Genomic DNA, 26139 nt, shown 5'->3' on the forward strand with positions numbered 1-26139 from the left:
ATATCTAACTAAACTCTACCTTACTCTGCTTACTCCCGGACATCATACAATCTAAACCACTAAAGATATGAAGCTGAAATTTTCAACATCAATTAAATACGACCGCTTTAAGTTTATGATATGATACTAGAAGAAAGCTCCGTTTGAGTAGGGACATGTTGTTTTATACCTTTTTTGAGTAGAACTTAATAAGCTTTTGTTTCGCCATACACAGTATTCACATTAAACCCAGATATTCCGAGAAAAACAGAAAAACCAAAAAAGGCTTTTACCTACTTTTCAAGATGGCGTTTGATCCCCGTGGTCCCCGAAGCTCCAATTTTATGACATGCAAACAGGGATCCCTGAAATTGTAGGTGTCAAAGGTGTCATTACTGTCATTATTGTTTAAACCCCATTTAAGACCTAAAATCTGTTTTTGCTGTCACATTGTTTAGTCCTAAACATTTTTTCTTCCGTTTATTTTAGTAAATTTGTATTGCATAGCACTCGTGTACCAATTATGGCTCTACTAATGTCTCTTTTATTGAAGTCCACTCAATAGTTTAGGCGCTAGAAGTAAAAATATGATTTAATATTCGGCGTCCTCTCAAGGCGGCTGTATTGATTTTTCTTTAATAAAACAAGTGTAAACAGGTTATGAAGGGCAAGAAGAATCTACCGATACGTCATTAAAAAAAATCCGTTTAGTATATATCCTGAGCTACATGGTGTACTGATTATCAGTATTTAAACCCATAACCCTACTTTCTGTTTAAGTCGCAGTCAAGTAAAATGTTGATATTGGGGTATAACGTGTACAAATGTATAGACAAAAGTGGAATTCATATTCCTACAAGTTTCCTATTAAGAGAATATCCCCTAAAAGTGTATAGCGCTAAATCTGGTTTCAGCAGTTATTTTCTATAACAAGATGTATTTTTTCCGCAAAGATATCTAGGACTTTTTTGTGTAGAATTTAATAAGCTTTAATGTTGCCTTACACCATATTTTCACAGAGAACGTAGATTTAGAGTAAAACGCAAATTTCTAAAGGATGGTACACATTTCCCAAGATGGCTGCGATTCCTTGAGGTCCAAAGGTGAGGTGTCAAATAGTGTGGACATGAAAAATAGACCTTTATGTTCATTAACCGTAAATGTACATTAACATACCAAATTTCATAACTTTGGAAGAGATATCGAAGTTAGACCTAATCCGATTGTGCTAATAGCGATTGTCACCTTGGCTAGGCCGCCTGATTGAGTTATTATGAGTCTGAATTTAAATACTAGGAAAGGTGATTATTTCCGGGTGAAGGGAATTCGTCATTTACCAAAGAAAAGTTGATATTGTGAGTAAGTATAATTACAGGAAGCGCACAATCAAAAATGAAAGAATTACCTACATCCAAGGGCTCAATAATAAAATTTTGTTTACGTCAGTTTAAGAAGTTGGGTACCTAGGTACATCCAGTCGATTCACGCTATCTGGCCTGTATATAGAACCGTCTAGTAGGGCCTGTATAGATGCACAGCTGCTAGCTGCATAGCTGTACAGATTGCACGTTTTTATGTTCGTAAAGTTTTGTCTTATCGATGAGAGTAGTAGTCCGTAATAAAATGTGCTGAAACGCATAAATGTTTGGTTTTCAAGAAACTATTGCTTAAATAGAACTAGGTACTTAATAGATCCATTAGCCAAAACCCGCCACACACCAGCCGGGCACCACCGCCGCGCCGCACACAGGGCCGATGGAGTGCTACTTCAGCCGGGCACCACCGCCGCGCCGCACACAGGGCCGATGGAGTGCTACTTCAGCCGGGCACCACCACCGCGCCGCACACAGGGCCGATGGAGTGCTACTTCAGCCGGGCACCACCGCCGCGCCGCACACAGGGCCGATGGAGTGCTACTTCAGCCGGGCACCACCGCCGCGCCGCACACAGGGCCGATGGAGTGCTACTTCAGCCGGGCACCACCGCCGCGCCGCACACAGGGCCGATGGAGTGCTGCTTCAGCCGGGCACCACCGCCGCGCCGCACACAGGGCCGATGGAGTGCTACTTCAGTTAGGAATTAAAATAAAATATTGCTATTGCTGGGCAAACCAAGTTGTCAGTAAATAAAAACAAAAAAAATAGTTTTTTTTACCCTTATCCTTTTCTTTTGGATGCTTGTACTAGTGTAAAATAAAGATAGTATGATTCTCTCTGTCTATGTTTGAAATGAGACAGTCTTTTGACAAACTATAATAACAACATGTTCCAATTCATCATCGGGTTATAAGGGCAACCCATCACTTGGATTAGCTACGTAGGTACCTACATACTCGTACATGAAACTCTTCCTTTAGTTAGTTATAGGTATTTATCTTTCTTATCAAGTCAATGCAATAAGATCGTTCTGAATTACTATTTACTGCCACGCTAAATCTAGTAACGTCTTTATTAGGATGTCATAAACTGCCTTCAATGTTTATCTTGTTACGTCAAATATGGGTCATTGTATAATCGGGCCACAATACAGTTGTACTTCACCACAAATACCTAGTTAAAAGTCTGATATAAATACAATAAATATGAATACAGTCTTACTTAAAAGCTGCTTACTCAATTCCTCTATCGAATTTAAATCAATATTGTTTATCTATACAAACTATATATACTGTTCTGTTAACAGTACTGGACTAACCTAGGCACTTGCAGACAGGCGAAGGAAGTCCCCGTGAAGATCAACCCCGGTCTGTCACGGAGGCTGCGACAGCTGAAGAGGCCACATAGAGGGTCGGTTTTTGGTCTAGAAGTTTTCTAGAAATCGATTTTCGCTCATGTCGTCTCGGACATGGGTATATTTGGTATCAGTGCACTTAGTATAATGTCCTGAACACAAATATATGAGATGACAAGCGCGAAAGTGGTGGGGGTAGTTGCTGTGACGTCATAAAGTCGACAGTACAAAGTTTTTTACTAGTTTCTCTTAAACTTACCATGTAGGGTACCAAATGAAAGGGCTTTGTGAGTAGATCACAAATATATGTGGTATTTTCTATAAAAAGGGACCTTATTGTCGATGGCGCTTACGCCATTATGCTCCGATATAAATACAATGCCGCGCGACGCTATGCGGCGTAAGCGCCATTGACAATAAGGTCCTTATCATAGAAAATGCCCCATATAACATACAAACATTTTCATTACATGGGCTAACAAATTATTAGAAAACGTTCAAAAATTTCACAATCCACAGTTGACTTTGAACTGCTTGAACTACTTATGGGTACCGAATGAAAGCTAGTGACAGACCATGTCCAAAAAATATGCAGACAGACAGGATTTTTATTTGTTTTAATACATAGTTGCAGTTTAATGTAACAGGAAATTATACTGTTATTCAACTTGATATACTTTTTTTATTTTTGGATATATCTGGTTGATTATTCTTTAACATTATATAAAGGATATTCACAGTCACTTGGTATGTATTTAGAGCAGTTCAAATTTAACTGTGGATTGTGAAATTTTTGAACGTTTTCTAATAATTTGTTAGACTAAGTAGTGAAAATGTTACAGTATCTTATATATTTGTGATCTACTCACAAAGCCCTTTGATTTGGTGTCCCACATGGTATGTTTAAAAGAAAAAAGTAAAAAACTTTGTACTGCCGACTTTATGACGTCACAGCAATTACCCCCCACCACTTTCGCGCTTGTCATCTCACATATTTGTATTCAGGACATCATACTGAATGTACTGATATCAAATATACCCATGTCAGAGACGACATGAGCGAAAAGTAACCTAAAGCCTGTTCGGCCACTCTATTAACAGCCCCGGCTATAGTGTGCGCGTGCCCACATTGTTGGTGAGCGCGTGACCATTGTGTATCAGCAAGTGACATGCGCTCACCAACAATGGCCACGCACTCACCAACAATGGGCACGCGCACGCACAAAAGGATCAAAGGCTTTTGTTTAACAGATTAGGGTCTGGCGAAAAACATCATTTGAGAAGATGCAGACTATACTAACTGGGGCCACAATTGGCCACGCCCTACTAAACAAGCACTTACTAATCATCCATGTTACAGATAGCCCCCTTTGCGGGGCATGCATGGCGGCAGAAGAGACAGCCGCCCACGTCATCCTCGAATGTCCAGGGGTGGCAGAGTACCGGGCACAATACCTCGGTTCGCCGGGGTCTCTCCCAGAAGTCGTGTGCAACATCAAGGGTCTGCTAGGCTTCTTGGAAGAGCTGGGTTGGCAAGAGTAGTGCCAACAACCCATCACGCAAAATAGGCGCAATATTATGACGTCGAGATAAGGAAACCAAGCCTGCGAAAACCTATAACCTACCTATACAAACTAACTTATTTATAAAATAAAACTAAATTTAAACAAAAAACTAATACTAAACAAAACTAAGATACTTACATTTAAATTTATGCCCCTTTGGAATTGTGCCGAGGATGCTGGCAGCATTTGCCCGCAGTATTGGGATACCGTAAAATGGGGTGAGTAGGGTTCGCGGGGAGAGTTGGGTTATGAATGGGGAGAGAAGGCATAAAAGGAAGGTGAGATGGGTTTTTAAGGCTACTGCTACAAAAATAATGTATTCCAATTTAAAATGGAGCTATAGTAATACTCATAATAAAAAACAATCGATCCAACAATCTTCCAAAATCACCTTTGTATGAAAACCCATCTCACCCCAATTACGAGGGACTACAGGGTGAGGTGGAATTTCCTGTTTATCGTCAAAGTTATGAAATGGAACTACCCAAAATAAAATAAAAACTAAAATACAAACTTATTACATACACCATTCAGTTTGCATATGTAAAATTAAAATGTTATCGAGGTTTGAATGTCACTTTTGCGCCTACTCACCCCATTTTACGGTACTAATACATTGCGCTAGGAAGCTACCTGCTCTTGGGTCATCATATGAAGTCAACCAGTCTTTTAGTAAGCTATTTGATAATCTGGAGAGCGTTAGGACGCCACGGGCCAAGCGTCTTAACCCCAAATAGCATAAACATACGAAGCCGAGACTCCTGTACTTTTCCTCCTCCTGTACTCCTGTAAACGAAGTATGATGTGTAAACATGCATGTTGCACGGTAGGTGTGTATAAATAAAACGAAGCGCGACACTTGACGAGTAGTGGCTGCGAGCCCCCGCCCCGTGGAAGTCGCACCACTGCAGCCTTGCGACGCTCGTGCTCTGCTCTGTCTTACCAAAGAACATCTGTTCAAATACGTCACGAAAATGGGTGCGGAAAAACCGGAACAAAAGTAAGTTCAGAAAGTCCTTCCGATATTCACATGAGATTAGAGTCTTCGTCTGATTTAGACCTGTACTCAGATAATATGCTATGCATTTTTAAGTAACTTTTTTATGAATAGGTCTCTTTAAACGTTACCGTAAAAGGTATATTCAGGTAATTCCGAATACTTACTCGTAAGTAATAAAATTACGTGCCTATAACGTAAATTTGATTCTGATCCGACAGTATAAGTAAAAATCCGAGAAATAAGTAAGCATAAGTGCTCACTCCATACATAAGGTAGATAAAAACCTATTTATAATACATTTTAAGCGAGTTTTGCGAAAACATTTCTATTAAGATTTAAGATTAAGTCATCATCATCTTCCTCGCGTTGTCCCGGCATTTTGCCACTGCTCATAGGAGCCTGGGGTCCGCTTGGCAACTAATCCCAGGAATTGACGCTGGCACTATATAGTTTGTACGAAAACGACTATACCATCTGACCTTCCAACCCAGAGGGGAAACTAGGCATTTTTGGGATTAGTCCGGTTTCCTCACAATGTTTTTCTTGACCGAAAAGCGACTGATAAATATCAAATGATATTTCGTACATAAGTTTCGAAAAACCTTGAACCCGCGACCTCCGGATTGCAGGTCGCACGCCCTTAACGCTACCAGCGCTTTTAAGATTAATAAGTATTAAGCGACTTTCAAATTTATTAATAATACGTTGCACTTACCAAACCTCCCATACAACTTATTATTAAGTATTAAAACTCATATATGGAGTGAGCACTCTTAGCTTACTTATTTTTTCTATGAATTCGGAAAATTCGGAACAACACGAATACACCTTATAGGTATAAAAATCTGAAACAAATCTATGAAAAATGAGATTTTAATTAAGTAAACGGATAACACTAACAACAAATACACCTGTATAAATATGATAAATTGATAATGCTTGATATTGATATGTACTCTTTATAGAGTTCTGTATGCTTACAGTGTGAACTAATTTCATTATTCCAGTAAACAAAAGCCTTTAACTTGTTGTTTGTCTTTGATATAAGGATCCTGGTCGCAAGTTTCAACCAGTTTTTTTGTGTTTTTATTTTAAATGGTTTTTTTTTATTACGGTCAGGTGGTAAATATAAGACACGGGTAAAAATAAGACTGAGTTTTTAACACTCAAAAACTTATTATATTTCATTCCTATTCCATTTAAAAAGAAGTCTACACACAAGGCTTCTTTTTAAATGAATAAGTTTTTGAGTGTTAAAAATTTAGTCTTATTTTTACCGGCTGTGTTATATTTACGCCACCTGACCCTACCTATGCTATATGGCACGTACGAGGTTCAAACTAGCGACTTTAACGGCCCACATTATGCGAAAGGGTAAAATGAATCTGGCTTGCTATACTGATTTTTACCCGATTAATGAAGGAGGTAGTGTAATTTTTACATTTCTAAGAACGTTCGTACATTCTATTGAATCGCTTATTTTTTTTAAATATCCAACAAGTTAAAAAATGCTTTTTTGTCTTGTTATGTAAATTATATGCTACATACTTTAAAAAAAATTGCCTGCCAGTGATCGGTATACTTAGATATAGCGAATAACAATATTTTTTAATTATATCATTATTTATCTTCTTTTAATTTAATTGCAATTCCGAATTTATAAGAAAGTACTAACTGACTTTTCTTGATAGGAATATAAAACCCGTCATGTCTATAAGCAATTAAGCATAAGAACATACTTAAGTAATTATGATTTTCGTGGATCTGCCTACATGCCTAACTTGCCTTACGCATTTTTCTGTAACACACAGAACACACTATACAAGATTAGTACTCATAAGAAAGTAGCAGGTACTTACTGACTTTTCTTGATAGGAATGTAAAATCCGTAATGCCTATAAGTATAAGAACACCTACATATACTTAAATATGATTTTCGTGGATCCGCCTACGTGCCTTGTCTGGTATCTTTTTCCTATGAATCGCCGATGTCGTATTTATTTATGGTATCATATTGCCACCATTCCGAAATAAAAACATACAAAATATATTTAAAAAAAAATTTTTTGTTCCTTTTCACGATTAAACCGCTGAACCAATTTAGTTAAAATTTGGTGTGATACCAGGCAAAAAAATACACCTTAAACTTGTGGTTTAAAATTATATTTTATATACTTATTTTAGTGAATTTGTTTTTACCGCGGCTCCGGCTATCCTCTATACATAACCCCCTCTTAACATATCTAGCCACTGCGATATAATTATGATGTGTAATTGTCACGTACTTAAAATTATAGCCATTCTTTGTATTTTCCTAAAAACAAAAAATATAATTGATTGAAAGTTTTATCAAGCGTTTTAACGTAATCCGCCGCGGGTCGGGTCGCTGTGTTTCTCTCCAACCTATGGCCGCCGATCGCCGCTCCTGCCGCGGCACGTTGTCGTAGCCGTGCCGTGAGAGTGTTTTCCTTACAATACCCTCCATATCCTCCTACCTACCTATCAGCCACGGACGTCCTCCGCTGGATATAGGCCTCGTTCATAGACCACCACAGGGAGCGATCTCTATACCCTGTTTTTAGGGTTCCGTACCTCAATAGAAAATAACGGAACCCTTATAGGATCACTGTTGGATATTCCGTGGACTACTCAATGAAATACCATATTAAAGAATCCAAAATATATTGTGCATCCGCACAGGCAAACGATTACAAGAGAAGTGACATCTGTCTAGAACACTTAATAACCAGAGTTTATACTGGGACATATATACGAACTCCATGTAGATGTATTAGGCACATGCCAACCTCATTGTTCTAATTATATTAGTTCCAACAATCACTTTGTTGTCCGTCCGTCCGTCCATCTATCTGTCAAGACCCTTTATCTCGGGAACGCGTGGAGGTATCGAGTTGAAATTAGAACCATATATACTTAGGTCTACAGTCCTTTGAAGCTGTGAAAAAATCAAACTTCTAAGTTAACGTAAAAATAATATACGGCCGTTTATGCCGCAAAAAACGTATTTTTTTTTCGACACTCGAGAATCAAAATTTATAGGGTACTTCCCGTTAACCTAGAACTATGAAATTTGGCAAAGTAATATCGTCTTACACTACAAGTACAGGGAAAAACCTGAAATCTAAAAATTTAAAAAAAAGGGAAAATTGTACGGAACCCTCGGTGGGCAACTCCGACTAGCACTTGGCCGGTTTTTTTTTCAGATTAGAATTTGTATAACCTCAAAAGTAGTGATAATTATTTTCTTCCATAATTAAAATTGAGTAATTGCACTGAATGTTGTTTCGTTTACATATTTATTGTACCGTAATATTAGATATCATAGGAACCCCAGCATTTTGGAAGAAACAGTTAATCACCACTACTTTTGAGGTTAGAAAAATTCTAATCTTAAAAAAACAGGGTATAGCAGTAGCACACTGCAGCCACCGACTCCCAGCGACCCGTACGAGATCATACGTCCATCTAGTTAGTGGTCGTCCGACGCTGCGCTGTCCTTTCCGTGGCCGCCACTCTACCACTTCTCTGCCCCAACGGCCACCGACTCTCCGAACTACCATACCATACTAATACCAACGGCATTGAATTACCACACGTACCTACTCCATTCAAGTTTTGTTAACTTAATTTTGTTTATATTTTGCTTGATACATTAAATTCCATGACATAGAGATTTTCTGTTGCACATAGGTATCAAGTTCAAAATCTACATTTGCACTCTTATTTCAGGGAAGGTGAATTACCTAACAGAGTTTCGTACTTCCAAATTGTAAGTATAACAGAAGCCTTCTGTGTAGACTTCTTTTTAAATGCAATATGAATGAAATATAAAAAGTTTTAAGTGTTAAAGTGTTTAAATCTTAGCATTGTTTAAGTGTTTATATAAACTTAGTCTTATTTTTACCCGTGTCTTATATTTACCCTACCAGACCCGGTGTAGACCCTAGCCAAAACGACGTTATCGTGGTATTATTTTAGCTGTAGGTATTATGTTGATTAGTTCCGATACGCGAGCTGGCTGGAGATCGGCGCCACGCTGATGGGCGTGTTGCTGGGATTGCTGAGCGGTGGCGGCGTGTGCTACAACCTGGTGCAGTTTGGCGAGATCAGCACCTCTTTCGTTGAGCGCACGGTGCTGACGGACCGCCTGTCCAGCTACTTGCCCCTCACACAGCTCTTCGGCGGCGGAAAACGACTGTGAGCTAAATGCTAAGATTTAAACGAGTGTTGAATAAACTTACATATGTTTAATTATATTTTTCCCTAAAGTTTCGGACGTCGCATTAACGTTTTTGGTCGCAGGAAGACGTAGGAAGTAGCTACAGATGTAGTGCATAATTATTTTCCATCGTATTTTCACGGAAACTTACGAACTTGTCTTGCTATTTCAGTTAGTTTCGGTACAAAAAGTACTGACATTGTCGTATATTGACTGTGATGATGTCATGATTTACTGGATTTTTGTAGACATCGCTTCTGCGTCTCAACTGGCGCGCTTGATTTTGAACTATTTAGTTATTACCATTTCTGAGTGTCTGTTGAGTTATGTCATGTGTAAAACTCTGTTGTATTTATGCGAATTGTAGCAAGCAGTAGCACTTTCGAGTCGAATAGACCCTCAGATTACGTTTCATGCCACTAAGTCCCAAAGTTTTGTAATTATAAAAGTAAAATAATTCTCGCTTTTCAGCGTAAATGCATCATATGAAGAAAATATGCAAGCCCTTATCCAAGATGCCGAAGCAATTTGCATAGGAATGGTCATAACTATAATTATCTCAATACTATTTTGTATAGCGTCGGTAGCTCTCATCAATTGGAGTGCTTTAAGACAGGTTAGTTTTACGCATTTTGTATGTTCTAAAAGCGTGGTGTGGGATTTGATTTGAGGGAAACAAGCGACGACAACGCACAGCATCGGCAAAATGTGAGCTTTCATGGGACGCCATCTTCGTACGTACAACCTGGGGCCTATCCTATTGCATAATAAATACAAGCTAACACTATAAGAGCCACTTGCACCATTCCACTAACCCGGGTTAACCGATTAAACCTGGAGTTACCATGGTTACCAGTACAATTTGACACTGGGTTAACGGTTTAACCGCTTAGGACTCCGGGTTAGTGGTATGGTGCAAGTAGCCCTGTGGTTGTGTATGTAGTCACTAATTAGTAATAGCTTGCATTTTATTATGCAATAGGCCCCTACTGGCAGTTGTCAAATGTTAGATAACTTATATTGACATTATGTCACTGAACAACTGCTACATTTTACTAAGACTCCTCTGTCCGTCTCTCTGTCTGTCCGGCTGTCTGTCACCAGGCTGTATCTCATGAACCGTACAAGCGGAAGTCTCTTTGTAATACATAGGGTTAGAAAGAGAGTTTCGCTTGTAAATTGTAACTTGTAGCTTTATTAAATAGGCCAGTGGCCTGGCAAGTGTTTTTCGTGCAACAAAGACAAATCTGTGTCGTTGTAAAACACTTGCATTGCTCGACACTTGATTGGAATAGGTTACTTTCTACACTTGTATTACAAAGAAATAACTATTATTTAACAAGACTTTCCAGTCTAATTCCTGATTAAACATTACTTTAAGTCATTACTCGAGTAGATAGAATGCCATTGAAGTGTCTCGTATAGACTAGATATGTAAGCAACACAAACAAAGATAAGGATGGTGGATATAATACGTCGACTATTTGAGAGATTAAGTGAGGGCCATTAATGACACCTTGAAACCACTCAACAGAGAATCTCGTCTGACATGTTGTAATGTAATTTATTTTACAGTAGGTACATTTGTTGCTACATTAAGTACGACACCGGTGCTATAATAAGCACATTACGTAACTACGTCGAAAAATTTAAGGGCCATATGTACTGTAAAACGTTGTACGCTACACGTCCTAATTATAACTAATTCGACGACGAAATTTGTAACTATGGTATGGCACGCCTCACTGTCATAAATATTTTAAACAGTGGCGTAGCGTGAACCAATCTTGCCGTGGGCAAAAACCACATCTGCGAGGCCCTTTTCAATATGTTTTCCCAAGGTAATAAAAGGTTGGCTTTGCGAGGCCTCCCTAAGTGCGATGCGAGGCCGTGGGCGAAGGCCCAATTCGCCCACGCCTAGCTACGCATCTGATATTATACTTCAAATCAAAAACAATAGGTAAAGCGTAAGTTTAATTTTTTCAGATCACAAGAGTTAGAAAAAAATTTCTTATTGCTGTACTCGGTCAAGATATGGAATGGTTCGATACTGATTGCGAGTTCAATCTTGCTTCTAAAATGTCTGAGTAAGTTTACTTTTCTGCTATTGTATATAGTTTTATTTGAAAAAATCCAGGTTTACCCTCTACTTTGTTGGCTAATTTGACTCCCACGACAAGACTCTCCCTAGTTCTCTCGTCCTAAATTGCAGCTCGCATTTCAGTCCCTTATTAGGGATTGAATTCCGGAATAAGGGCGTCCGTTAGCTGGCGCTGGCGTGGATGCACGGAGCGGGCGCACGCACGCGGACACCCCCGTTTTGTATTGTAGGTACAATCCAGCGTTGCTAACGCAGCCTAATACGTAGGCGAACAACACGCAAACGCGAAGCGAAGCGACGCGGTGAGGGTGAATCAATTCTTTGACACCTATAGAAGTGTCCTACGTGGGCGATCTCGTTGCGAACGCGAAGCGGGGCGATGCGGCGCGGTTTACACCACGCAAACGTCGAGCGGTGTGGCGCGGCGAGACACGTCGCGGAAGAAACAAACCGTTGTGGCATATGGAAGTGTCCTAGGTGAGCGATCTTGACGCGATGGCGAATCGGCGCGGCGCAGAGCGGGCGCAATCAATCCATTTGATTTTTAGACTCAAACTTGCTGGGCACCGCGATCATTATCATCGGCCAGTCGTTTCCTCTCGGTTGGGAACTTACTCTTGCGTGTCTGACGGTGCTCGTGTTTTCTTTACAGAGACATGATGAAGTTAAAGAAGGGCATGGGCGAGAAGCTGGCGGTGGTCTCCAACTTGCTAGGCACCCCGATCATTAGCATTTGCCAGTCGTTTCCTCTCGGTTGGGAACTTACTCTTGCGTGTCTGACGGTGCTCCCGTTTTCTTTACAGAGACATGATGAAGTTAAAGGAGGGCATGGGCGAGAAGCTGGCGGTGGTCTCCAACTTGCTGGGCATCGCGATCATTATCATCTGCCAGTCGTTTCCTCTCGGTTGGAAACTTACTCTTGCGTGTCTGACGGTGCTCCCGTTTTCTTTACAGAGACATGATGAAGTTAAAGGAGGGCATGGGCGAGAAGCTGGCGGTGGTCTCTAACTTGCTGGGCACCGCGATCATTAGTATTTGCCAGTCGTTTCCTCTCGGTTGGGAACTTACTCTTGCGTGTCTGACGGTGCTCCCGTTTTCGCTAGCGGCGTCCATAATATTATCCAATGTAAATATCTACTAACTTTGTATTTTTCAATATGGTTGTAATTTATTCTATCGATTTTACTTCATATATCTAAATGGATGTTTATCAATTTTAGTATCAATCCACATCTTCAGTACGTGAGATGATGTCGTACAGTAAAGCTGGAAAACATGCAGAAGAAATGTTTAAATCTTTCAAAACAATCGTGGCATTTGCCGGTGAAAGCAAGGAAATTGACAGGTTTTGACATACTTATGATATGATATGATATGATTTTTATTGGTAAATATTTACATTTACAAGTCATTACAACAATTAATCATTACAAATCATAATACAATTAATAGCATTACAAAACATAATTAGTTGTACGAACATCGTTTATACAGGGTGTAATTTTAACCACCAGCCATACTCTGCATAGTGACTTTCGTCACTCCAGGGAGTGAAACAAAGTAGCTTTATAATTTAGTGAAGGCCATGAACTGCCAGTCCATACTTCGGGGTCTATTACAAATTCGAAATCCATTTTAACCTTTAATATGTTCTCACTACTGAGGTCAAAATGTCACACGAGAGCAAAGTTATTTTACATCTCGTGTTTTTGAGTCCCTCGCTACGCTCAAGATTCTAACTTAGAATCTTTCGCTTACTCGGGACTCAAAATCAACACTCGCAAGAAAAACCAACTTTCCTCTCTTGTTGCACAAATAACTATTGGCAGGCCCATAGAAATCAGCGGCATCACTGCAGCCGGAATGTATGAAACAGCCAATTTTTTTTTCGCGATTTCGCGGTCCCATAGTTCTGTAATAAAAGTTGTTCAGTATGACCTATAAAGTCACTACGCAGAGTATGGCTGGTGATTAAAATTTCCCCCTGTAGGTTGAATAAATAGAAACTAATGAAAAGATTGTAATTTTGTATGTATTCTGTGAGTAAATGTTGTGTATAGGTTTTATGTCTACGAAAGAAAAGATTAAGCACACATTTTATTTACGACGTTGTCCATTATCTTCGTTGTTTTTGTTTAAGATTAAATACCTATTGTTATTTAACTGGGTGCTTAGACAAGATGCCAATCGTTCACGCTCCGTAGCGTAGCGTAGTTATATCTCTCTATCACTCCTCAATTAATGCGACAGGACATTCGCCACGGAGCGTTAACGATTGGCATCTTGGCTACGCACCCTGGTACTCTTATCAGTGAGCATGTTTTATTGTATTATCATGCATGGCTTTCGTTATTTTGTTCTTTCTCGACAGTGTGCAGTTATTTGTATACTTAATAAAAAAAAATTAAGTTGCAGTTTTTAATAATTAAATAAAAAAGGTTTGCTAAATACGTTTGCAGGTACAAAAAGTTTTTGGCGCCCGCGGAGCGGTACGGTCGCAAGCGCGGGCTATACACGGGACTGGGCACCGGCTTCAACTGGGTGCTCACGTACACGCTCAACGCCATCGGCCTCTCCTACGGCACTCGCCTCGTCATTCAGGATATGGATAACGCACACTTGGACACGAACCGATACGTCATGGGCAAAATATTTACTGTTTGTTACTTACTACGTACCTAGTTACTCGCCGATTTATAATCTGGACTGCGTATTGATTTCTACATATGGGAAAATACGCATAATTTGCTGACGATTTGTTACAGATAATGTTTGGCGCCTACATGGCAACTCAGTCTATAACGTTCATAGTTCCTCATGCGGAGGCTTTTGCAGCGGCGCGCGCTGCTGCTGCCGGAGTATTCAGTATACTGGACCGCATGCCAAAGATTGATAGTATGAGCCCTAAGGGACTTAAAGCCGGTAAATTGGCTGGTGCTATAACCCTGGAGAATGTAACATTCAGTTATCCTTCAAGACCAGACGTTAAAGTGAGTATTGCGCTAAATTAAATAGGGTTAGACGACGATTTTGATAGACGCAGTGCAAGTGTTATTTATACGTCATAATGTCATAGAAGTTTGACGTTTTAAATAACACTAGTACTGCGTGTGTTATCAAAATCGTTGCAGACTTGTCTTGATCTAACTAAATTCCAAATTATGGTTTCAAAAAAAAAATAACTTATATACCTACAATGTTTCAAATGGAGTTTTTAAAAATAAGAATGTTTCTATCAAAGTATAAAAGTATAGCCGTATAAATACATATTCTATTAACAGGTCTTAAAAGGATTTTCTCTTCACGTAAACCCTGGGGAAAGCGTAGTTTTGGTGGGGTCATCCGGATGCGGAAAATCTACGATACTACAACTCTTGCAGAGATTGTATGACCCGGCCTCTGGCGTGGTTAGAATTGATAACCACGATGTGAAATCCTTAAATGTTGGCTACTTGAGGTCTTCTTTAGGTCAGTTAATCATTATCTCTAAAAGATATGATTTTGTCAAAACTTAATGCATGTGTCGGACCATATTATAATTACTTGTTATAATTTTTTAGGTGTGGTCGGCCAAGAACCTGTGCTGTTTCGAGGTACAATTCGCGACAACATAGCCATTGGGCATCCGGAAGCGACTGATAAAGAAATTATTAAAGTAGCAACAATGGCATATGCTCATGACTTCATAAGTCGACTACCTAATGTAAGTAGGTACAAGATTTAATTCAAATTGGTATAACGAATTTTTACACAAGTATCTACACCAATGTACTCTTTGAAACATGTATTAAGTACATTATTATTTCACAAGAAAGGACCTCCATGCCAGTGGTCATCTCTCTGTGGACCTTTGTCCCGCCGTCACATTTTAGAGGCGGCCCCATATGTTTAGTTTCTTATTGAAATTGAGATTATTTAAATAATAAAAGATGACTCCAATTATCGTACGTTACTATTTTAATAATAATAATAAAGCCATTTATTCCCACAAAAACATAAAAAGAAAATTAAGGCAACAAATTACAAATAAATTGATTATGAAGATTTAGAAAAGGATAAAATAAGTGCATTAAACATTAATTAATCGTTAAGTAATTCCATAAAATCGATTATTGTCAAATACTTAACTACTTAATCATAACTTACTCAATAGTTACCTACTCCTATCATGGAAGTGATTAAAATATTATTGGTTCCTTTTTTTTTACAATCTAATTATAAATTAATGATTATTTATAAACATTTTAGATAGGTACTTTGTGCATAGTTTTACTTTGATTATTTTCAATTACTTTATTGTATCTATATTTAAAGGAACTAAATATTGATATTAGTAAACAATTCATCATTCCAGGGTTATGATACGATGATCGGAGAGCGCGGCGCTTCGCTGTCTGGTGGGCAAAAGCAGCGCATCGCCATCGCGCGCTCGCTACTGCGCAAACCGAGCGTGCTGCTGCTGGACGAGGCGACGTCTGCGCTGGACCCGCAGTCCGAGCGGCAGGTGCAGGCGGCCCTGGACCACGCCAGCGTTGGCAGGACCACTCTCACCGTCTCTCACAGGTTTCATGCACCTTAAGCACTTTCACAGATGTCATTGTCAGCTTACAATACTCAGTCCATCCATACATACCATAGAGAAATAAGTAAGCTTAGAGTGCTCACTCCATACAACTGGTTATTAGCCCTAAAAGCTTGTCATAATGAAGGCATGACGTCTAAGGGGACTGAGGGAAGAGCGGGCGGGGGGGCGTGAATACCAAAGAGATAGTTGAAATTTTTACAGATGATGTATTTCCGTTGCCGCTATAACAACAAATACTAACAATACACTCCTTTTTTTGGGCAGTCGTGTAAAAAGTACGGAACCCTCGGTTCGCGAGTCCGACTCGCACTTGGACGGTTTTTTGTTTTTTTATAAATGTTCGTCGTTTTATCAGTGGAGTAGGTATTAGCTATTAACAAAAAATACGTAATTATAATACTGCAACACATGTATTAGTAATATTAGTATATACCGTAAAATGGGGTGAGTAGGTTTCGCGGGGAGAGTTGGGTTATGAATGGGGAGAGAAAATTTTGAAAGGGGGGTGAGATGGGTTTTTAGGGCTACTACTACAAAAATAATGTAAGTATTCCAATTTAAAATTTGGCTATAAGTAATACTCATAATAGAAAAAAATATCGATCCAACAATCTTCCAAAATCATCTTTGTATGAAAACCCATCTCACCCCAATTACGAGGAACTACTACTAGGAGGGTGATGTGGTTTTTCCTGTTTATCGTCAAAGTTATGAAATGGAACTACCCAAAATAGAATAAAAACTAAAATACACAAATAAATCATTAAAAAAAAACGTCCGGAACACTTATTATACACGCCATTCAGTTTGCATATGTAAAAATAAAATGTTATCGAGGTTTGAATGTCAGTTTTGCTCCTACTCACCCCATTTTACGGTACCTAGTCTTGTAATTTACGAGTATGTCCTATGAACCAGCATGATATTTAATTACTAAGAAGCGATTTTGAAATTTAATTTATATTGCTCCTGCGCAGGTCTCATCCGATATAAAAATCTTTAGATAATAGAAAAAAGTTAATAATATTAATAATATCTGCGGCAGACCCGAGCTATAAAAATATGCCGTTTTCTTATGCGTAAGTGCCGCTACATATATTATGTACAGTCAAGGCGTAAAATATCGATATTGATAAAGGGTCTAATATCTATGCACTATCTTAATGTCTAGGCAATATAGTTCGTGAATATATACATATTTTTGGCGCTTTGTCCGTGTTGGTATTTTAAATCTTGACTATATATGATTTTCACAGGTTATCAACGATTGTCAATGCTGATCGTATAATATGCATGGACCAGGGTGCTATAGTAGAGTCGGGCACACATGAACAACTTATTAAATCTAAGGGTACGTTGACAAAAATTGTAGGTACATGTTTAAATTAGTAAGTGGTATGTTTTTAAATTCCCTTTGTTTTCATATCCCTTTCATGAGTTTTCAGTTTCGTCTATTGTTTATTTCACTGTTTTTTCACTATTTTTTCGAAGGTCAGCGGTTTACATGAGTCAAACTGCATTAAAAAATGTAACCGATAACTTGTACATCGCTACATAGTATAAAACAAAGTCGCTTCCCGCTGTCTGTCCGTATGTCCCTACATATGTATGCTTAGATCTTTAAGAGCCAACAGAAGGTGAGCCCGTTTTCAATTTTGAGATTTCAAGGTGAATATCGCCGTCGCGCTGACGGGGGCGGTACCGCGTAGCGAGGGACTATCCCAGTGTGTGTGGTGCACGCACACAGACGCGCACGCTATTTGCGCTCCTCGCCGGCCTCTGCTCGCGCGGCGCGGTCCGCGCGGCCCGCTACGCTATAGCTATGCATACCACATACCACGCTATACCCAGTTCTTTTCTTACGAATTTATTCTTCGATTATAACTCGTTCGCTCGCTACCACCACTAAGCTTTGCTTTGCTTATTCCCTGTTATTGGGATTAACTCCTTGATCCTTCTACAACCTGCAATCTAATTAACATTTCGAGGTACAGAAGAGTAAAAAAACATAACATAACATGGACATACAAGAAAACATTGTTGTATAAAAACATACAAGATAACGGCTGTTAAATTAATCCAATTATAGTCGTGAGTATCTTAAAAGTAAAACTCCCTTATACCTTATACCTTGACTTTAAACAAAATATTTTACTTATAACTTACTTGGTTCTAATGAATTAGTGACATACCTAATTAAAAAAGAAAGCTATTACTCCCGCGGGAACAATATAGGCCTTTTCCCTTCAGTACACCTTTATAAATAAGATCTTTTCGAGCAAGTGTGATGAAAAACAAATTTACCGCTCTCCGGCTACGTTGAATAGAAAAAAAAGCCTCAGGTTAGATAAAATTATCATAACAAAGAAACATGTGACGTGATATTTCTTAGTTTTATGAATGGTCCTTTTTTTATTTATGAGTCAGATTTTAATAAAAATAGGTATGTTTGAAGAGCTCCTAATTCTGGTCGGAATAAATATGAAACCCCAATTTGGGACAATAGTCTAGTCTACAAAACGTTCAAGGTGGTGGAAAATATAGTGTAAACTGCAACTGCAATTCGATGTACAGGTTACCCGTTTGGTACATGTATACTAGAGGTAAAAACAAAATTTTTGACCCGCAGTTCCTAAAAAAATCCCTTAGGAGGACCTACGAGCTGGCGCATTTTTTGCGCAGAAGCTCAGCCAAGTGTAATTTTTTTAATGTAATATAAATTGTTATGTTTGTGTACGATAGCGCAATAAATGAATATTGTTGAAGTGATTGATATTTTGGAATAATTTTGCACGAATTGCTTTAATTATCAGTATAAAAGTACTATCATTTATGTGGTAAAATACAATATTCAAGTTTTCACTTCTGCCGGCACTCCCGGAGTACAACCCGTTGTTTTCTATAATATATAGAGTGATTCAAGAGGAAGGTTTATACTATGTATAATTTGTAAAGGTTTTGTGTAAATTAGTTGAACTACCGGTGCGAAGCCGGGCGGGTCGCTAGTATACGATAAATTTGTGATGCGATGAATGCAAACGAGCAAGTTGTTAAAATAGTTATTTGTTATACAGGGGTGCAAAGTTGTATTTTACCCGCGAGTGTGGAATTGAAACACGAGCAAGCGAAAGGATTCTATAGTTGAACCACGTGCGAAGCGAGTGGTTCTAAAATAGAATCCTGAGCGTAGCGAGTTTTTTAACACACGAGAAGTAAAATACATTTGCACCCGTGTGTAATACAAAACTTTTCACCTCACTATAGCGAGGAAAGTGCAACATCCACAGGCGTTAGATCATCTTCATCACTGGAATCACTAATGTTTTACGATAATACGATATTATAACAGGAAGTTGTGTATTTTTACGTGTCGGAGTCGGTGAGAAATTTTTTGTTGAAAATGTTGACATGCGTTTTGAAATTGCATCGACTCAACTTGTGCGTTCAGAATTACATTCAACATCATTTAAAAAAACGAATGTTTCTTATGGAATTTAAGGTTTATGACTTAAAATCATTATAAAGCTAAATTTGGTATTTAATTAATATCGAACGAACTATTATTATGAGCGTTTTGCGTTTTGTTATCTGTCAAAAGCTACTTAAACACGCTCCAGAAGGTCAAATTACTTTCCCCATTAGTGGATAAAATGCGTTTTTCCCCGCTTGTTTTAAAGACGGCTTTCCGAGCTAGTGAGGGGAAAAAATATTTGCGGTGTCCTATAATTTAATATTAAAATACGTTCTTTCAATTCAGGATTTTATTATAAGCTAGTCACAGCTGATAAAGATGTAAAAGAAGTTGTAACAGAATCTTTACCAGAAGAAGGAAAAAGCAACTCTGAGGAACCGGAGAATGAAATCCGGCATGAAATTAAAAGGCGATCTACCAAAATAATAGTCAGGCAGTATTCTAGTAGAAAAGGTAGGTAACCGTAATTACGTGTAAGTGTCATTCGAGATTATCTAGATGATAAAATATTTATTAAGGATTGTATATTTTTATACCCTTTTTATACTCGATTACAGAACCTTGCGACTGGATGACTCCTCGCAGCTCCATTAGCTCAGTAGTATCTAATGGGTTGCAACACTTTTCGCATAGATACGGCGGTGAAATAGAAGAAACACAGGATGACCAAGAAGTAACTCCTTCATTTAGAACCTAAATTTAAAGTTCAGTTGATTACTTAAAATCATGGATGAAAAAAACATAGACTCACAATGTCTATGCAAAATTGTGTTCCTCCAACATTTAGGTTATTGCCATATATCGATGGCGTCACTAGCGCAGCAGGTCTCGGTTCCATCCATTTACACATAGCAGTTTAGTTTCAGGTTCGGGATTCGCACCACCATCATGAACTGAAGTTGAGTTATTTTGAAGCAGGTCTCAGTTCCCGGCGCTTAGAGCTCTGGTTATAATAACTTCCGTTCAATAGATGGCGCTGAATAGGTATTGGAGTCCAGGAACGCGATTTTGTGTAGACATTGTCAGTCTTCTTGTTTTCTTCGTCCATGCTTATGACTTAGATATAAAGTAATTTGTGATGCTTTTGTGACAGGAAGTGAAACCCGTGAGTGGCTGGGACTTACTGAAGCTGAACGCACCCGAATGGCCTCTCCTTACCATCGGAGCCATCGCCGCTACCATCCAGGGGGCCTGCTTCCCGGCGTTTTCTGTACTTTTCGGTTTTACTTCCGCGGTAAATATTCTATTTAATGTGTTGCCAAGACTAACACGCGAGTTAAATAAGTAACAGCTAAAAAAGTTATTACATAGATCTTATATCATCCTCCCTGATGGCCCACTTGGAAACTAATAATCTGCTTACTGACGACCCGTACGCCTACAGGCAGAAAAGATCTAAGACCATGGCGACACATAAAATGGTAGACTGTATAATGACTGGCTTAGATGAAAGGTACAAAATGGCGGGCATACTGTGCGATCTCTCTAAAGCCTTTGATGTGATAGATCATAAATTGCTTTTAAACAAGCTAGGTATGTACGGCATAACTGACTCCGCCCTAAGTTTGTTTGCATCATTCATGTCTGACCGTAAACAGGTGGTCAAAATGTCCATAAGTGGCAAAACAGTGACTTCGGATACTGATTATTATTTATCTCCACGGGACTTAATCGCGTAACATAGTTTTAAAATTACCTCCGACGTTTCGAGGACGGCGTTGTCCCCGTGGTCTCGGAGAAGACTGGCTAAAGTTGACATCAACATCTTCTAGGCGCGCGAGTTTTTCGAACTACCCGCACTTGATCTTGGTTTAAAACTATGTTACGCGATTAAGTCCCGTGGAGATAAATAATAATGAGTAAAAATCGTGAAAGTTTAAATCAGTGTTCGGATACTGGTTATGTCAATTTGGGCATCCCTCAAGGGTCGGCAACTGGCAACACGTTATTTTTATTATTTATAAATGACCTCCCGTCGGCAATCACGAGTGGCTCTTCTATCCTATATGCAAATGATACAACGGTTGTCGTCAATGCAAAAACTCACACGCAACTCGCTGACAAAATTCACGAAGCAAGTGATCAACTGCAGACGTGGTTTTCGTCTAATGGGCTCCTCTTGAACATCGCCAAATCGAATACTATGATATTTTCAGGACGTAACGCTGTAGTGCCGCCGTGTATTGCTGACGGGCCTATGCCTATGTAATGAGATCAAATTCCTAGGTTTTATGCTTGACTCAAATTTGCATTGGAAGTGCCATGTTGACGGACTATGTAATAGGTTGAGTAGTGCTATTTTTGCGATAAAAAAACTTCAACCATTGATATCGAAGAAGTCACTGAAGGCCCTATATTTCTCACATTTTCACTCACTGATGTCATATGATACGGTAATCTGGGGCAATTCCAATCTGGCAGGAGTAAAACAATTTCACCCCTGTAAGGAACTATTTAAGAAAAATCGCATCATGACGCAATTCTCACTATACATGTTCGAAATACTAATGTTCGTAAGAAAAAACTTACCACTTTTTAAACGTGTTGAGGTCACGGGCAAATTAAGTACAATTTAAGTTTACATCATGTTGTTCATAAGAGCAAGAAACGATTCCTCCGTACTAGTAAAAACTGTCGGCAGGAAGCACCACCTCTCCCGGATCACATTTACTCTTATCGAGCAGTAGGTATACATGTATTTGCGCAGTACTAGAGATATATATATATATATATATATATATATATATAAATGAAAAAAATAAAACAGGTTGTAACAAGAAAAAAACAAAGCAAATAGTATTGGAAATAAGTGTTTGTGTATGTGCGCGCGCGTGTGTGTATATATATGTGTGTGTGTGTGTGTGTGTGTGTGTGTGTGTGTGTGTGTGTGTGTGTGTGTGAGTGTGTGTGTGTGTGTGTGTGTGTGTGTGTGTGTGTGCGCGCGTGTGTGTTGTATGTGTGCGTGTGTTTGTGTGTGTAGTTGTTATCACTAGTGAGATTCTAAAGATCATGAGAAGCATAGAAAAAAATAGATATCAAGATTATCAAGCATTGCGTGACTGATGATTCATTTTAAGTGGAGGGTAATTTAAAAGTCCAGGTTTTATTAAGTTAGTTAACATTTTTTATTAATTGTATTTAGTTAAGATTAGACAGTGATTTTTAGGAGTTTTTCGGTGCCATCGTAGTCGTATAGTTTCAAAAAAGATGTAACGGCCGCTTTACATCGATTCACTGTTAGCTGGGTTAAGTTAACATTTTTCGAGATCTTGTTGTACAGAAATGGGCCAAGGAAAAAGGCAAAGTCATGGGCAAAGCTAGTTCTACTAGGTGGATTGATAAAAATTCGGTTTCTCTTTCTCTCAGAAACTGCTGAAGATGGTGCTTTTTTGTATTGTTTTAGAATGATGGACTTTATATATAATTGTCTTACCGATAGAACATTAAATTCTCTATATATAGCGGTCGTTGAGTATCTGAAATTTTTAAATGTAGCTACCTTAATAACTGCTCTTTGAGCTCGTTCTATTGCAATCATGTGAGACTTTTTGGCACCTCCCCAAGCTTCAATGCCGTATGCTATAATGGACTGGCATAGTGCAAAATATACATTTTTGACAACAGTAGGATCCCTCAGATGCCTAATGTTTTTAAATATATACATTAGTTTTCTCACTCGAGAACATAGAGTATTAATGTGGTAGTTCCATTTTAGATTTTGATCTATATTTACACCAAGATATTTAACAACATTAGTCCAGTCAAGTCCAATCCAGTCAGTAGTTAAGAGATCCTGTGAGGCAGCTTCATAATTAATATGGGATCTCTTACTCTGTGTCGAAGAGAGAGTATTATGTGTTGTTATGGCCGTTATAACACAGAAGTGGTCTGTTAGACTCGTTTGATAAACTAGTGTAGTAAATGGGAGGTTAGTTTTAATAATTAAGTGATCAAGACAATTGTTTTGCCGGGTAGGGATATAGTGGCTAGGCATAAGTCCATGCATGGCAACCATGTTCAGTAGGTCGGAGCATCTCTGGTCCGATGAGTCGTGTTTAATATCAATGTTGATATCACTCATTAATATAATATTTTTAAAATTTCGAATAGAATGCATAATTTTATCTAAAGTTGTTAAAAATCTGTCAATATACCTATAGCAGGGCGGTCGGTATATTCCAAAAATCCCAATATCTTGATTAATCAGATCCACGGGGAGACTCAGAACAGTGCCGCGACGCATGGCACTTTCATGCAAAAACCCGAGAGTAATCGGTCCGACATACTACGAGCGTCTACCCGCTGAATTACGTGCAGAAACATCTGACGACACATTTGAGCCTCAACTAAGAGACCTTTTATTGGAAAATCCACTTTATTCAGTGAATGAGTTTATGACCTCGACTTTCGACATTGTAAATTATTTTTTTAAACTGACATGTTTTTCATGAATTGTTTTGTATTATAATTTGTACCTAGTTTTTACTTAGAACATGACGATCATTAGGAGATACTCGTAATTAGTTACTCACGAATTTTTGTTTTTGACAAAAATTTGAATTTATTTGATAATGTAATGTATATTATGTAATTAAATTGTATTTTTGAATTTATCAAATAATCTAAATTGTATGTACTGACGATCATAATATAAATTCGTGTAGATTAAGATAATTTATATTGTAATTTTATATTATGAGAATAAATATCTAAATCTAAATCTATGAGTTCCAAGCCCTCTAACTCTATAAAGACAACATCTTGGCCAATTATTACTGCTATTATTCATATTCCTATTCATTAACCGGGGGCCCCGCCAAGACGACAATCATACATCGACAAACGCTGAGCAAAAATAAAAAAAATATCAAGATGGGATGACCCGGAGGACGGATGCTACGAAAAGTGACGTGACTATTTCTATAAATTATTTAAGTTGAGACTGGCGGGTTCTATCAACGGTTGTCATCTTGACTAGGCCCCCTGGAAGTCAGCACTCTTATCTTATCTTACCTTATGGATTTCGGGGACCCTTGCGGATACACTTCGACCCATAGGGATCTTTTGTACAGTTACCCCCTAGGAAAGATCCGTCAACTACTCAAGAGCTTTTTCCACCATCTTCATGTGCCGGATGATGGAGCTCATAACTATAGGTATAACATTTTGAATTCCTTTGGTTCTAGATAGCCTGCTCCAAAGTTCTTTGTCTGGCGAGGGAGTGACATTCACACATTAGATGTTTACTGTCTCTTCCTCTTCGCCACACATACGACAATCGGTGTTGTCAGAGTGTCCCATCTTGGCTAGAATTCCTTTGACCCCGTAATGGCTAGTAAACACCCCTGTTATGATTTAGAATTGTCTTTTGCTAAGAGTAGTAGAGTCTACTCATTGTATAAAGAGCTTTGAGTGTTTTAGACCCGTCCCGTCAGACTGTCCCATTGTTTTTGATGTTTGGTCTTAGTGAGGTCTTTGCACGCCAGCACTCACGCTAACGTGCAGTTAAATCACACAAACTGAATAATAAAAATTATATGACTAAATAAAGTTATTTTCATTAACCTTTTTTTTAGATTTTTGCATCCCCTGACCCCGCTTACATGATTTACATGGCGGATTTATACTCTGGCCTGTTCGTGGTGGTGGCGGCAGTGGCGGGCGTAACGATGTGTCTGCAAAGCGTTACCTTCACCAACTCCGGCTTGAGGATGACTACTCGACTACGCCACCAGTACTTCTCTAGTTTACTCATGCAGGTACAAATATTTAATTGAAAGCCTTATTGGAATACACAATACAAGTTTGTTTCACGCGTACACCTTTGCTACAATAGAACAAGTAGGATTGACAGATTATGTTAATAAGTAAAACACTCATCATCTTGCACGCGTTGTCCCATGAGTTGTGTCATGGGAGCCTGGGGTCCGCTTGGCAACTAATCCCAAGAATTGGTTAAGGCACTAGTTTTTGCGAAAGCGACTGATATCTGACCTTCCAACCCAGAGGGTAAACTAGGCCTTATTGCGATTAGTCCGGTTTCCTCACGATGTTTTCCTTTACCGAAAAGCGACTGGTAAAAATATTAAATGATATTTCGTACTTATGTATGTTCCGAAAAACTCATTGGCACGAGCCGGGGTTTGAACCCGCGACCTCCGGATTGCAAGTCGCACGCTCTTACCACTAGGCCGCCAGCGCTCTACCTTATGTATATCCTTTCTATGTTATTAAACCTATGTTTGTACTATCTAAATAATCTAACTGCTTACATCATCGTCTTTAGCTTCACGTTTCTTGACGTCAATTTAACCGAATATAAGTACCTAATGTATTTTTTTTGCTAGTGAAGCGATATTGATTATAATTGTAGTAAGGATGACAATCTAAGAAAAATCATGCCCCTAAAATAGACAGCTGAAGCAGATGGCGCCGTACGGCATATTTTGCGGTAACTGATTTTTCAA

The 26139-nt window shown here is 38.7% G+C and overlaps 2 protein-coding genes across 2 annotated transcripts in view; both read left to right on the forward strand.

Moving 5' to 3' along the window:
• Positions 1–4487: 4487 nt before the first annotated feature.
• On the forward strand, positions 4488–12546 carry LOC134755118 (multidrug resistance protein homolog 49-like). Its single transcript, XM_063691595.1, has 7 exons — positions 4488–4492; positions 9025–9064; positions 9296–9492; positions 9986–10130; positions 11501–11601; positions 12268–12447; positions 12507–12546. Exons 1-7 carry the CDS (start codon positions 4488–4490, stop codon positions 12544–12546), a joined length of 708 nt encoding a protein of 235 aa, XP_063547665.1.
• The window catches only part of LOC134754172 (multidrug resistance protein homolog 49-like), a 30473-nt gene continuing 16801 nt past the window's right edge, over positions 12468–26139 (forward strand). The window contains exons 1-12 of the mRNA XM_063690302.1: positions 12468–12741; positions 12836–12960; positions 14075–14273; positions 14381–14605; positions 14897–15083; positions 15176–15318; positions 15970–16178; positions 17457–17551; positions 19958–20125; positions 20230–20345; positions 20766–20906; positions 25249–25431. Of these exons, the coding sequence (XP_063546372.1) occupies positions 12574–12741; positions 12836–12960; positions 14075–14273; positions 14381–14605; positions 14897–15083; positions 15176–15318; positions 15970–16178; positions 17457–17551; positions 19958–20125; positions 20230–20345; positions 20766–20906; positions 25249–25431 (1959 nt within the window). The 5' untranslated portion in view covers positions 12468–12573. The remainder of the gene's footprint in view (positions 12742–12835; positions 12961–14074; positions 14274–14380; positions 14606–14896; positions 15084–15175; positions 15319–15969; positions 16179–17456; positions 17552–19957; positions 20126–20229; positions 20346–20765; positions 20907–25248; positions 25432–26139) is intronic.

Source organism: Cydia strobilella, chromosome Z (genome assembly GCF_947568885.1).
Source record: "Cydia strobilella chromosome Z, ilCydStro3.1, whole genome shotgun sequence".
NCBI classification, from domain to species: domain Eukaryota; kingdom Metazoa; phylum Arthropoda; class Insecta; order Lepidoptera; family Tortricidae; genus Cydia; species Cydia strobilella.

Excerpts from the sequence above, each read along its gene's own strand:
- LOC134755118 (XM_063691595.1), top strand. Across the intron at positions 11,602-12,267 it reads CTTGCTTCTAAAATGTCTGA|AGACATGATGAAGTTAAAGA; the intron begins GTAAGTTTACTT and ends TTTTCTTTACAG. Across the intron at positions 12,448-12,506 it reads GAAGTTAAAGGAGGGCATGG|TCGTTTCCTCTCGGTTGGAA; the intron begins GCGAGAAGCTGG and ends ATCATCTGCCAG.